Raw genomic sequence first — 14,221 nt, 5'->3', positions numbered from 1 at the left:
CAACAGTTGCTTCTGGAAAGACTCCTCAAGGCTGAGTTGGGAAAGCATATTGTGAAAGCATATAGTGTTGCGCTGTATGCAGAAAGTTATAGGTATAGCATTGTGCAGTAAATTCTGTGCAATATCGATATGCTTCCCCAAACTCCCCCCAATCAGCCTAGGGCTGTCTTTTCAGTAGCAGCTTTTGCTGGAATAGTTAGTAAGCACAGCAAATACAAATCCAAGCAGAAATTACAATAGAGAATCATGCAGAACACACTTGCAGGGTATTACAGAGAATATTATTACTATAAATATTGTTCACACAATCCCTATACTATATATTTGTATGCACATACTAGTAGCTAGAAATACTCAATCTAGTACAACAAAACCTTGGATGACATTATTGCAAAAATCAATTCTGGGAATACAATGGGCAGTACCCCACTCCAATCATTCTGATACCAGTTAAGACACCACTGAACTTTTGTGATACCTTAATAGTTTCTTAGAGTTTTTTTAAACAATTTTTGAAAGAGAAGATAATTCAGGGATTTCAAGATGTGCTGTATGCAAGCTGTGATAAAATGAGTAACACATGTTCCACACCCAACACCACAATCCAGCCACTTTTATTATTCTGGTCGAGTATAACATAGCTAACTTTTTAGTGTCTTTGCGGTTTTTAAATGGGTGAGTCTGTATGCTACATTCTGGAGCCATACTAGTAGCATGGCTTTAAACTAACACTAGCCCTGCACCCAGCCCTTCATTTCAAAACTTCACTTCCTTCTTAAATGATCAGGAGCTTGGTGTTAAATACGTTCTTCCTCCCTTATAGCTGCTTGAACAACATAATGCTGTCAGGAGAAGTGTGATCAGTTTAGATCACCTTTACCAGGGGCCTGCTTGTTCTCCTGGCACCTGGTCCTTTTCATTTATGTACTGTAACAAGGGAAGCTCAGGGTGCAGTGTGAGTTTCAATTCATGAAGTATTTCTTTGGATTTCATATGTGTGGTCCCTTGTATCTGTTGAGTCCTATAGATGTTGTGAACTCAGAAGTGGCTGGTCCACCACAGGAGAAATATGTTTTCCAGTTAATTCATAAGTTTATTATGAGTGAATTATTTATTCTTGTAAACACTGCTTCAAGTTGTTGGAATACTGTTGTCTGTCGACCCCTGGCCTAAATAATTGAGGCAACATGACTTAGTTGTTGTTTCATAGAGACACACATGCTTTTAGATAATTGTCTTTATCTTTGCACAGCAAAATTCGAAATAATTTTGTACCAAAACTCTATGCTTATCTGATGTCTGTATTATTTTAACATCAACTTCTAAGAACCCTTTATCTTCAACATGGGACCAGCATTAGGAGGAGATGGAAGTGTATCTAATTTACTTCTCAGTAGCCTTTAAATTGTCTGTGTTTGTCGCTGCCTGTAATGCAATCTTGAAATAATGTGATGTGATTGCAGTTTCTTCATGAATATTGCTTGACACACAGCAGGCTGCTGTTGTCGGAATACCAATGTGCCTTTCATTCAGATAGTGCAGGTGATTCAGACGTGATGCTTCATGTGTCTGTCTTAAGGCACACCTGCAAGCCAGCTGACTCAACTCAAGGTGTTTGTTTGGAAAATGTGAAATTGAATACAATTAAGGGAGAGGCTGTTAGACGGCTGGGGCTGAGTTTACTTTTGGCCCTCGATGAATGTCTTAGGCTGTGTTCACACTGGGTCCGTTTAGAGGGTTTGGTCTGCACTCGGTACGGTTTGGTGTGAAGTGTGAATAACAAATTCTGCTCGGAAAACGAACTAAACGGAGTCCACCTAAAGAGATGGTCTTGGTCCGTTTGGTAAACGCACTGAGTCTGATTAGCTTGCTAGTGCTGAACTCGGTCCTGTTGCACATAGGAAACAAACTATGCAAGGTAACCTGACTCGGAAGTAAACATTTTTCGCTTAGTTTAGTTCATATTCTGGGAATCGAGTAGAGCAAAAAAAAATAAAAAAATCTTGATTATCTATAACAATTTCAGATCTGCCAGAATTGATATATGAGGACATTAGATGGTATTTCAATGCAAATTGAAATAGTGATGTTTTGTTTATTGTAACTACATTAGGGTTACCAGACATCCTGTGAAAATTGGGGTTGTCACAGTTTCAGCCTTATTTGTTGTCCCGGTCAGAAAACAGTATAATTGTTCATTGTTCTGGTTTTGCTATTTTATTTTTGTATCTGTATTAAGTATAAAACTGCATCAGTGTGCTCTACAAGTTAATAGCAGAGTAATGTATTAGGTTGTGTTAGCGCCATTCAAAAATAAAATAATTATATGGATTATTTGTTTAACCATTCTGATTATGTGCATATGTTTAAACGGTAATAGCTGATCTATTTAACATGTGGTGACTAGTATGACAATATAAAGAGAATAGTGAATTGTTGTGATCTACAATAAATTCACACAATGTTTAATTTCTAAACTGTTACCTTGTTAACAGTTGTGGTATACTGTTATTTTAACGACTTCAGAGTTGCTACAGCATCGGTGAATTGAAGAATATTAAGAACATCACAGTTTTTCACTGTGGAAATCTGGACAGTGGGAGAAACTGAAACTCTGACCGAAATTTGGTCAGACACCGAAATCCAAGCCGAACTGGACAAATCTAATAAAAATAGTGAAATATTCAGTCTTTTCTTAATTAACTTTTTTTTTAAATGCAGACATTAAGAGAACTGTGCAGAATTGAGTAAACTGCATTATTTTCCTATACTGTAGGCTATAGGTATTCAATACATGTATTAATTAAATTAGGTAAGTGCTCCCCCAGTGCTTTCTTCCACAGCTGTATGTAAGAATCTGAAACATGCTATATTAAAAACCGGAGCAGTACAGCAATAGCTGTCGTCTTTCAACATGCCTTGCAGGATATTTGAAACGTCCGGTTCACACACCATATGAACAGAGTTCTCTTGAAAACTGCATTGCATCCAAACGAACTGGGTCCCTTTGATCGTAGATAAGTGTGCACAGCAAGCACATTGATACATTGTTTCAAACTAAACGAACCAGACCCAGTGTGAATGCAGCCTAATTTGTTATTGGATTTTTTGTGGGGCTCAGAACTGTATATGCCCAATATTATTTTGTTTTGAGATTGCTGTTGCATACCTTATTTGAGAAGCGCTCAGTTCAAAGAAATTTCCAAACCCTACCCTTATCAGAATGCAGACTTACCACAAGGCAGGTCTGATTATTTTTAACATATTGAATTACAGTCGTACCATGAAAAAGGCACAAGCAGAAATATTTGTCTACTTGACTTAGTTTCTTATTGTTTTTAGTGTTCTGTCTGAACATTTATGAAGTTTTGTAATCATTCTTGGTAGGATCTGTTGCTCCAGTATATTTTTTCCTGCTGTTCTCGGAGTTTAAGCTTTTTTGGGAGAAGGCTGTTTAGTCCTGGCACTAGGACTTCTTTTGAAGCCAGTACCTCTTTAAATAAACTTACATAGATTCATACCCATGACTGCGCCCGGTTAACTGGCAGAGTGAATCAGTTGTTTTCCTGGATTGCACTGCTATTCTTAACTTTAGTTGACCTCTTTAGATACCTGCAGTGTTAATTATTAACTGCAGTGTTGAAAGAGGTCATATCTCCTCAGGAATTTGATTTGATTTTGTATTTGTGTTCCATTAATTCCTTAGTTTTAAAGCTGTTTGCTGTTACCTGATTGTAGCCTTGTTTCCGCCTATAAGTTTCGTTCTGCAGAGCAGTGCAGACAGAATGCGCTGCTCCAGAGATCACGTGAAAAGCAAGATGAGCTCAAAATTATTGGCTTGCTGTTACCCAGCCTCATTGTTACCCTGTTTCAGATGTTTTTTATGCGCTCTTAACTGTACTTTTGTTGTTAACATCAGTGTTTCCAACCTAACGACCCAACTACAATCCTTCCGAACCTACATTTTTAAAGTAACCTTAACTGCAGAAGAGTAAGGGAAGCATGGTTATTACTGTAGCCCTTTCAACTCAAAACAGGTGTAGCCAAGCATCAGGGGAGTCTGCACTAATACAGTATGCCCTTTCTGTTTGACCACTACCCTGTGATTGGGGTTTGGTCGATACAGAAGAGAAATTGTTTGTGTGTATTTGTTTGAAAATGAGATCTTGATTGAGGAAGTTCAAGCCATTTCCTTTTCCTTTTCCCATTCTCTTTTGAGCGGTCTTGTATAACCTGACCCCAGATTCTGAACTCCAGGCATTTAGCCGTTTTGGCCTGGCAAATTTACAACTTGTAATAACACTCCCATTGCAGACACCTGTAGGGCTGGCCTTTGTACTCCAGAGGACCAGAGCTTGCCAACATCCACTGAACTCTAGCACAGAGGTGTCTGCGGTTTGTGATTTTAGTTTTTTATCTATTTTTTTATCAGCACTAGACTGTTTTATTTAATGTATTGAGATGGCTGTAGACATAACAGCTTGAAGGCTGATGGTGGTGTTGACATGAGTTGAAATGAGTAACTTTAGCTTCAGTCCGGTAATGCAAACGCATTATGGGCGTTTGTGAATTGACTTTATGTTTAGTTGGCTGGACTAGTCTGAAGAAGAGAAGTCCAAACACCGGCAAGGTCAGTAATAGCCTCAGTTATTTCCACTATGTCACAGTGTTCTCCAGACTATAATAACACACTCAGACATTGCCTCATTGTGATAAAGTATCTACTTATTACTTTTATTGACAAAATAATAAAAGAGGAACTGAGCAACCTCCCATATGAATCGCTAAGGCACACCACCATCACAAATAACAACTTTCTCAAGCATTTTGTAAAGAACATGTCCCTTAGGGGGAGCACTGCGCCCCTCAGTGGGACAATGTAAAACACATCACGTGGCAACTTTCCTGTACCGTGCTGTGTGACTGATACCTTCTATCTAGCTTGCTGTTCAGATGCATTGTGACCTCTGATCAGTACAGTTCCCATACATCTGTACAGAATCACAGTTAAGGGAGTGGTCATCTAAATTAATTGGAGCTAACATAAATGCACTTCCATTGGCTCCAGACTGCATGTCAGTTAATAGGGGAAGTAGCTGATTGGTTATTGACAGGAAAGAAGCCAGTGAAAAAGTGGGGACAGTTTCACTCTTAAGGTCACTATGACCCAGGAAATACAAGACTGTCTAAAAGCAGGGTTTCCAGAGTTTTACTAAACCTAGTGTAGTACCAGTTTTTGTTTTTTAATGAAAACATGTGTTTCTTTCAAAACTACACACTTGAGACCTATGAAATGAATAGAGGTTCATGGCAGTAAGAAAGTTCATGCAACTATTTTGTTAGCGACAGTTACTTTTATGCAATCAGCGTTTGTGCTCTGTTGATTTGCCTGCAGTGACTAGCATAGCGAACAGTGCCCTGAAATTGCCTCGTTTGTTTTAACGATCTGCTGATGGCTCTAGTGAGTTCCAATCATGTGTTCTGGCAGGGAATCGATGCTTCAAGTCATTTGTCCAGCAGGCAGAATGAAAAGGTTTTTTTGAGTTGGAGTACACATGTATTGGTTTCTATGTCCCCTTCGCTCACTGCAAATATAATTCTACCAGTTTCCTATCTACAGTATGCTATACTTTTATAATGCAGAGTAGAGCTGGGACAAATATTTTAGTATTCAAACCTTCAGTGATTAAAATGATCATGTTCATATAATAGTAAATAATAGTTGTTCAATAAAAGAATATAGATTGTAGCGTAACAGGTAAGCTTAATCAATCAGACTGCAGAGTCTGTATCATCTGATCTGAAACCGCCAAACTCCACGTCTTCATCTGAGCCTTCATCATTGATGATGCAAGCAACTGTCTGAATCATTAAAGTAGAGAGCAACTACTTCTAAGCAGTTCTTTCATGTAAGCTGCGATTATTTACGTGTGATTTATTAAAAACCAGAAATTACTGGTGAAATTTGAGTATTGTATATTAGCCTAAAATGTAAACCTGTTTGTGAATCAGTAATCTTTCAATAATTATACTGGTTTGTTCTAATTGTTTACCACTTGACTGTTTTCTCTTTTGTTTCTGTGAAGTAAATTTTGCATGCAAAAGTCTTTCAGGAAAGCTTTATTGAGGAGTTGGTGCTAAAACCAGAAGCTATTGGCTCTGTCTCTTCAGCAAGTTATAAAACAATTTCTTGTTTCTCTAAACAGTCTGCCCTCCACACCCTCAGGAAAGCTTGGAATGGGTGGAATGTCTCCCTGCCCTGATTGGGGGGGTAGATTTCTAAGCACTGCAAGGACAGAAAGATTAAACTGCCGTCTCTGAGTCCTACACCGACTTCCTAAGGGATTTAGGGGTCGAGTCAAAACATCAATGCTTGAGGAAAAGTGTCAATGCCACCCCCCTCCTTAAATCTAGCACCAGCTCACGGACAGGTTAAAATAATTTTCTTTGGACAGCTTTGGTAAATATAACCTAGATTATATGCTGCTGTTACATCATTTACAATGTACAAGGGAGCTAAGGTGCAGTCCCAATCAAATTCTTAACAGGGGCTGGTAATATACTACAATTAGGGCTTCTGATTTTCGGTTTATATCCAGTAAGCACCAGAAAAACACTGGAAATGGTTACTCAATTCATGTTGATTTCACCCCTTTCCCTGCAACATAAGTAAATAAAATAACAAAAAAAAAAAAAAAACTTTCCCAGTGCAGCTGGAGAATGTCTCTCCTCCCTGACTTGTGTCTCGCATTGATTCGTTCTGAATACTTTAAACCCACCCCAACTCCTGAGTGCACAGGGGGGCCGTGCCAGGTTTTTGGACCCCTCCCCCCCCCCCTTCACCCCCCCCCCCCCCCCCCCCCCCCCCAAATTTAAAAAAAAAAAAAAAAAAAAAAGATATAAAAAGGTTTTCATATTTTTTATTTAATTAGCCGACCAATTTTAAAAAATGATAAAATTAAATATTTTTTTTGTAATAAAGCTGTACAGTGCAGGTGTATATAGTAGTACAATCAAATGAATACCTGAGGCGCACTTTCTTTTTACTTTAGCCTACTGGTAGCACAAAATAAATCATGCTGCAGCTTTTACACATTACTGTACAGTGTGAAAACAGTAAAAGATTATTTTTAATTAAAATGAAAACATTTTAGCACAATTTATTTTGCTACTGTAGCCTACTGAGTACACAATTAACAGAAAACAGAACACACGCACTATTACAGAAATACATTTACATTACAAATTTGACTGTGTATTTACAGTTGTGAATTCAAAACACTTGAAAGTCTTGGTTGTTGGAAAGTATGACAGAAATGTGCCAATTATAGAATGTCTTTAATTGGCACATTTGTATAATAGTATGTCGCGATCAGCCAATAGCTTTAGACTTTACGAAGAACTGGGGACGAAGGTGGAAGCCAGTAGGGAGTGAGAAGAGGCGGGACTAAGGGAACCGGATTCAAGCAGGAAAAGGGAGATCTGAAAAGTTGCACTGCACGCATACAGTTTAGTTTAGTTGAGTGAAAACTAAACATTTCTAGCCCTGAAGGCTGTTTGAGTAGGATCTCTGACCCAGAAATGGTATATTTACTCATATTTGCAGTTTTATTTCTGTATGTGTGTGGGCCTCCTTCTGGTGTCGGGGTCCTGGGCGCTTGACCGGGTGCTGACGCCGGCCCTGACCTGAGTGACAGCAAATTCCTACATTTCTATTGGAGGATTGTACACGCTTGTGAGATTTAAAGCAAGATTACAATTAGAAACGAAGGATTGTTCTTGCTCGCGAGATTTAAAGCTATATTACAGTTCCATAGGAAGTATGGAAACACTTTAAACACTTGTGGAATTTATAACAGAATTGCAAATTATGGCAAAATGTAAAAAATGCCTAAACACACAAACACCCCTGAAGAACGTACTCGTGACCATAAGGATGTCATTGTGGAAGACAGCCAAAGTGTGTCTATATTTGTATGGCTTAATAAAATGTTGTATGCATGACAAGTTTCTAGACTGTAATGCCTGTTGGTGTCAAATACTTTGCCACCTTCAAAAAGGCATCATTTTCATGTGTACTACGTTATGCTGATTTTTGTGTTAGGCACAATGAAGTGGGTCTGTTTACATAAGTGTCAAAGCTTTTCTACAACCACCCCAAAATCTAAATTGAAAAAAAAAAAAAAAAACTTTGTACCAGTGTGTAACCTTGAAATAGGTCTGGGATCAAGCGGCGGTCCCATTGTAATCTTATTTGGTAATTGTAATCTTGTCAGGTGTTGCATGTAATCCAGTTACACAGAAGCTGGTTTTAAATAGAGAGGAGGTGTTTGTGTTGCGCTGTGCACTGAAGCACAAAGGTGAAGCATTGCATACTGAAGCCTGTGCAACACTGATATGCTTCCCACTTCAAGGAAAGCCCTTATAAAGCTGTGGCGAGGATAGCTGTGCCATAATTCCAATAAAATTCAAGTAGTCAATGGCGGGGGGGGGATGCAATTCCAATATTGAAATTATGTTATACATTTCTAAAAAGTGCTGTAATTACATGATGTAAAATAATGGGAGCATTTAAACTGGAAACAATTGAGAAAAGCCTATGAAGAGATTAGGTGCTACTGAGACTTTAGTGCAGTAAACCTGGCAAATGCTCTGCCGATACAGTGATACATTTTTAAAAGTTTAAGTTTGACTTGAATCGGTCGCTGGGCTCGACAGCAGGCTGCTGTATCTATGCTGTCAGTTGACTCTTCATGGCCTTTATTTTAACAAACTGCACAGTGTGGTGTTATCGCAGGCTAACGGGATTAGGATCCCAATGAAAGAGAACAGCAGAGATAGTTAGGTTGTCACATAATGCCACATGAAAGAGCTTCCCCTTATCAAATGATGATTTTCTGTGAGTGTCTTTCAGAAAGTTTATTTTTTCAAGCGAGTCATGGTCCAAAACAAGGCCTTGTTGACTACAGAAAGACATTCTCAAACACCAGGGGCTGTGCTTTCAAAGGGTTTGCCCCAGTCTCTTTTTAAGAGGTAAAACACCTGTTCATTTTACAAAACGTAAACCATACGATGAAGTCTACAGCTAAGTTATATATTTCAAGTCCTCTTAAGCACTCTTGTGTGGTTTTGTATCTCCTTTCGTAACATTAACATATATTTTTTTTATCCTTTCAAAAGATGGGAGTTAATTAAAGGAGGGAGGAAGCGCTTTGTAAATATAGCTCCGGGCTCTTCCTGCTATGGTTGTGCCCCTCACTGGTGGTCAGTGGTTTTGAATGGGGTCGCCTTCATAGTACAACATGCTGTCTAGGTAAAAACAGCACTTGCTGTTATATCTACTGTAGTTTGCAAATCCCTTTCAGTTTGCCACTTCAACCCTCTTGCAAATCTGCAGCATTATTGACTTGCTGGACATGTGTTTGGTGTTTGGAGTGTTTTGGAAGGAGTGTTTTTGAGGAAAGACCTTTGCAGTAGGAAAGAAAGTGTTAGAGTAAGTAGCAGGTTTCCAAAACATATAGAGCTGTACGTCTCTGTAATGCTCTGAAGAAGGTCTGCTGACATCTGCTTAGCCAGATCTTAGTGAGTTTCGTTTTGTGTAGGGTAAAAAATAGAAAACTGGAGCTCAGTTATTTGGCTAGACCTGTGAAGTCATACATTCTTCTTTAGCTGTCAGTGTAAGTAGTTTTTATGCGCACTCCTTCACTGTAGGGACCTTTTGAATAAACTGAGAGATGAACATGAGGCAGCCTGTCTTGCAGGGGCCTGTTACTTTTGAAGCGTCTGTAGAGGATGTTGAAATAGCTGCAGAATAGCACATGATGAGTGCTAGTGACTTTCTTTGAATGGATATCGAGCCTTAGACACTTAATGCTGTACGTTATTCATCAACTTTTTCTGTTCTTTCTAATTTTCTTTTAGTTTTGCATGGTTGCCTAATGTTCTTCTAGTATTGCATGCTTTTCTGGCACAGCAGGCTGTTACACTAAGCGCACATACTTCTAAAAACCTGGGTTTTGAATATGGCTCAAGTGGCAACAGATATACAAACTAGCTGGCTCAGGTGACAATAGATATACAGATATACAAACTATGGAAAAACATTTTGATCTACTTGAGTTGCATTTCTTATTTAAAAAGTAAATAGCTTTGACTTGTAACCACATTGTTTCTGGTGTTTGCAATCATTCTGATCAGTTCTTTTGTTCCCTCCATGGATTTTTCTCTAAATCTGCCTCTACCTGGCTTTGAGCTTGCTGCGTCAAGACTGATAATTATTTTAAATAATTATATTTTGCATTGCATTAGGGGTCTTATGATTTGTGAAAATATTAAATAAGGGTTGGTGGCTGTTTAAGTCTTTTTTTTTTTTGTCAACAAGGAATGAGGAACAGGGAGTAAGCGTGCATTCGTATCTGTTCCTACTTGTTGGTTGAGTCGCTGTTGCTTTAAAAGGGGAATGTAAGTGTTGCCATGACGACTGTTGTCAGGGGTAGCTAAGAGGAAGCTCACATTTTATGAGGAAGTAGAAACAGGTATTTGACATCTGTAAGCTTCTAACCTTATAGAAGTGATTCCTAATGGATCAGTGAGCAAACAAACCTACCAATCGATATGGTTACTGTTCCAGGCCAGACTTCAGTGTGATACATGCTGAGATTAGAGAACTACAACGGGACCGAAACGGAAGCCTTTTAGTCTGGTCTCTCAGAGCCTGTGTTCTATACAGACTGGATTTCTCGTATATAGTGGAGGCTGGTACTGTACACATACCTGTATCACACTTCAGCAAGGTGTATATAGCTAGAGAATTGTTTGTCTAATTGTCACAAAACTTGATAAGGACTTTCTTTAGTACAAATTATTAAATGTGTCATAATCTTGGGGTGTGGAGGCTGTCTTAATGCCACATTTTTGCAAGTATCTAGAGTGAATCTGGGGGTAAAAGGAAACACTTTTAGTCTGCCTGTCTCATACTAAGTTTGTACTAGAGAATCGCTTATTACATTATTATGGTGATAAAGGAGGATGAACGTACATTACTGATTAGAGGTTTTAGTGGCTCAGTAGCTGGAGCTAGAGCCGGAGCCAGTGAAAAGCAGTTGGAGCTGCACCAGGGTTGCTCTGGAGCTGGAGCAGGGGGTCTCGTCAGCACCGGAGCCAGCCTGGAGCTGGAGCAGGGGGTCTCATCAGCACCAGAGCCAGCCTGGAGCTGGAGCTGGAGATGAGCTACTGGAGCCACTGTGGGACCGGAGCTACTAAAGCTGGAGCACAGCCAACACTAATGTAGATTTAAGGAACTTAGAGGTACGTGGCAGCTGAAATTATTTACAAAACAAATAGTAATAGTAATTATATTATAGGAAGACAAGCTTATCTACATTGGACTGTGGACGGGGTAAGTAATTAAAAAAACAAGAAGTTAAAGCCTAAAAACAACTTAAAGAGGGATTTAATTGAAGTTTATAAAATCAGAAACTGTCTAGATAAGGTTAACCCAAGTCAAATGTAATAAAGAGAGTAGGATGACAAGGTACAAGTGGAAGCTGAGTTAAAGTAACTTCACAGCAGAAGGTAGGAAGCACCTTTTTCCACAATTATAAATACATGGATGAAACACAAACAACTATTAGATTATGTCCTATTAAATTAGATCCCCTTTAATAGGGGCAAATGGCGTGCCAAGAAAGGACAAGCCTTTTGGAGAACAGCTGAAACTTGATTAGGAAATGACACGAGTCTCAGAATCTGGGGATATAAGCTTTCTGTCCGTAATCCATAAGAACAGGCAGACCCTCCCTCCGCCCCAGGGAACAGAAACTGTAGAAGAAGAATTCATTTTATTAAACTCCAGCAGAGAGCCAGCATTCTGTGATCTGACAAGAAGCATTTCTAATGCACGTAGAGACAGGCCCACATATTTTCAGACAAGAAAAGCGTAAAAGAGTAACCAGCCAATTCCATTTTTTGTGACGGGAGTTACATCATTACAGCAGCCTTCACATTGTGGAGGGAGTTCCTGTATATAGCACCTAGGTGTTAAGTTTCCAGCCAGCTGTTTCTGCTCTCCTGTGGTCAATAGTTCTGGTTGAAAATCTGCAATTTTCACAGTAGGAGTTGCCATGACATTTGATCACCAGTAGCAACTTGTCAGGAGAATTTGAACAAGGATTAAAAAAAAGAAAATCTTGAAACATGATACCAGGAAGGCAGTGTTGTGTGCTTTTCTTAGCCCTTCTGTAGATACCCCCCCCACACACACACACACCTAATCCCTTTAAGATAAGATCTTGCTTCAGTAAATGGCCTGTTTCAGCCATGGTATGCACATCTATATCCGATCAGTACGAATGCTCTGCTTACTGCATCAGTGCCCTCTGCTGGTGGAGACTGGTATCGTCTCCATATCTCTTGCAAAGCAGGATCCTTCTTGTCAGCACATCGTTTTGTGCAGCAAAACCCCAGTAACCCTTTTGGAATGGTAACAGCAGCCCATTGCATTGATGTTCTCACAATGTGTGCTTCCCTATGTAGTACCTACTATTGACTATAAAAATATGAAATTGTGTTGACAGCACTTTGTGGCTAGTGTAACTTGGTGGAAGTCTGAACAGGTAAATTCAAGCTGGACATTACTGGGATGAGAGAATCCTTAATTCAGCTGGAATGCAGTCGATCAAAGGGAAAATCCCATCTGAAACGGAGGAGACTAATCACTATCACAGGCCATCTGCCTCTCGTAATCCTCTGTAATCACACTCACGCACTGACACTTTGTTAGGGACACGCATCACCCCTGTAGAAGCTGCTACATGAGGCCTTACTACTGTAAAGACAGTTTGGGCTGATCTAGTGCCACAGCTGTCTATGACAGGCAATGAGAACTGAAAAGGATGGGTCTTTTTAAACAGTGTCATCTTTTAACATGTACTGTATCACATCTAATGCAAAATACATGGTGGCGCATCTAATAGACCTTTTATCCTTTCTGAGGCCTGTAAATCAGGTTAAAAAGCTTGGGAAATCCAGAGAAACTGGTTGAGTTGAAAGAGCAGGAGCATGCTCGACGCATTTTCAGCCTCCTGCACTTCATAAACAGGGTATATGCTGAGACTGGAGGATGCCCATTAATCACACCCAGGGTCCTGTGGGGCCTGTAATAGTATGACCTGCTTTTCTATTGGCCCAGGGAAGGGTCTGGGAGTGGTGACAGTGTGAGTTCAGTAAGAGGGAGTGTGTGTGTTTGCGCACTGCGATATTCTGCATGTGTGTGTGTGTTTTTTTTTTTTTTGTTTTGTGCTTGTCTGGTTAGCTCGCAGGTCTCCCCGTTGCTCTCCCCACAGATGTGGCACCAACTACCTCGTTTGAAGTCAGACATCCCTCTCGGAAAATGTTATGCGTGTGTAAAGTGCAGGGCCTTGGTTGCCAGGCCAACCTTTTGTCCAGCTCACTGAACATTTTTAAATTTTATTGTATTATTGACTGTGATAGAGTCCAGGGATCAGTCTGTTCATGTCACAATTTAGAGGTTTACATCTGGAGATTTGCTTATCCAATAGTGGTCAAACATGTACCAGTGTAAACCTACTTGTCCTGTGTATGCCGATGCACAGAACCAAACAAACATTTACTCACCTGTCGGCAAGGAAATAACAGCTTAAACTTTATCCTGAGTGATGGAAATCAGACTCCTATTGCACAGCAGTTCCACCCATTCCAGGTTTTACTACAACCTTGATTAGCCAGAGTGCATAGGTAACAAGCTCAGGAGTGTCTTTTTAAACTCCTAGTAAAACCAGCAACCTTATTTCCATCCCTGATCCTTTAAATCATTTACTGTAAACAACACACAGAATCTAAGAAATTGGCAGCTTGCTTTAGCCCTGTTTTAGATACAGCTGTTTGTGTGCACTAGTTTCTCACCTGAGCGGGTGAGCTGTGGTGGGAGCAGTCTGCTCACCATCTCTCTCTCTCTCTCTGTGTCTCAGGTACGACGCAGGGAAGGACGGCTTCATTGACCTTATGGAGTTAAAGCTGATGATGGAGAAGCTGGGAGCCCCTCAGACTCACCTGGGCCTGAAGAACATGATCAAGGAGGTGGACGAGGACTTTGATGGGAAGCTCAGCTTCCGGGAGGTAAGGGATTACAAGACAAGGGCTTTGCTGCACCATATACAGAATGTACCCTATTGACTCCTTCAGTATACAGTACACAGCCAGC

The 14,221-nt window shown here is 39.9% G+C and overlaps 1 protein-coding gene across 1 annotated transcript in view; it reads left to right on the top strand.

The window, feature by feature from the left end:
- LOC121328542 (EF-hand domain-containing protein D2-like) overlaps window positions 1–14,221 on the top strand; it is a 34,775-nt gene that overhangs the window by 14,447 nt on the left and 6,107 nt on the right. The window contains exon 2 of the mRNA XM_041273254.1: window positions 13,989–14,136. Within this exon, the coding sequence (XP_041129188.1) occupies window positions 13,989–14,136 (148 nt within the window). The remainder of the gene's footprint in view (window positions 1–13,988; window positions 14,137–14,221) is intronic.

This window comes from Polyodon spathula, chromosome 16 (genome assembly GCF_017654505.1).
Source record: "Polyodon spathula isolate WHYD16114869_AA chromosome 16, ASM1765450v1, whole genome shotgun sequence".
NCBI lineage: Eukaryota > Metazoa > Chordata > Actinopteri > Acipenseriformes > Polyodontidae > Polyodon > Polyodon spathula.
The sequence above is the reverse complement of the archived record's forward strand: the minus strand, read 5'-3'. Positions and strand labels throughout refer to the sequence as shown.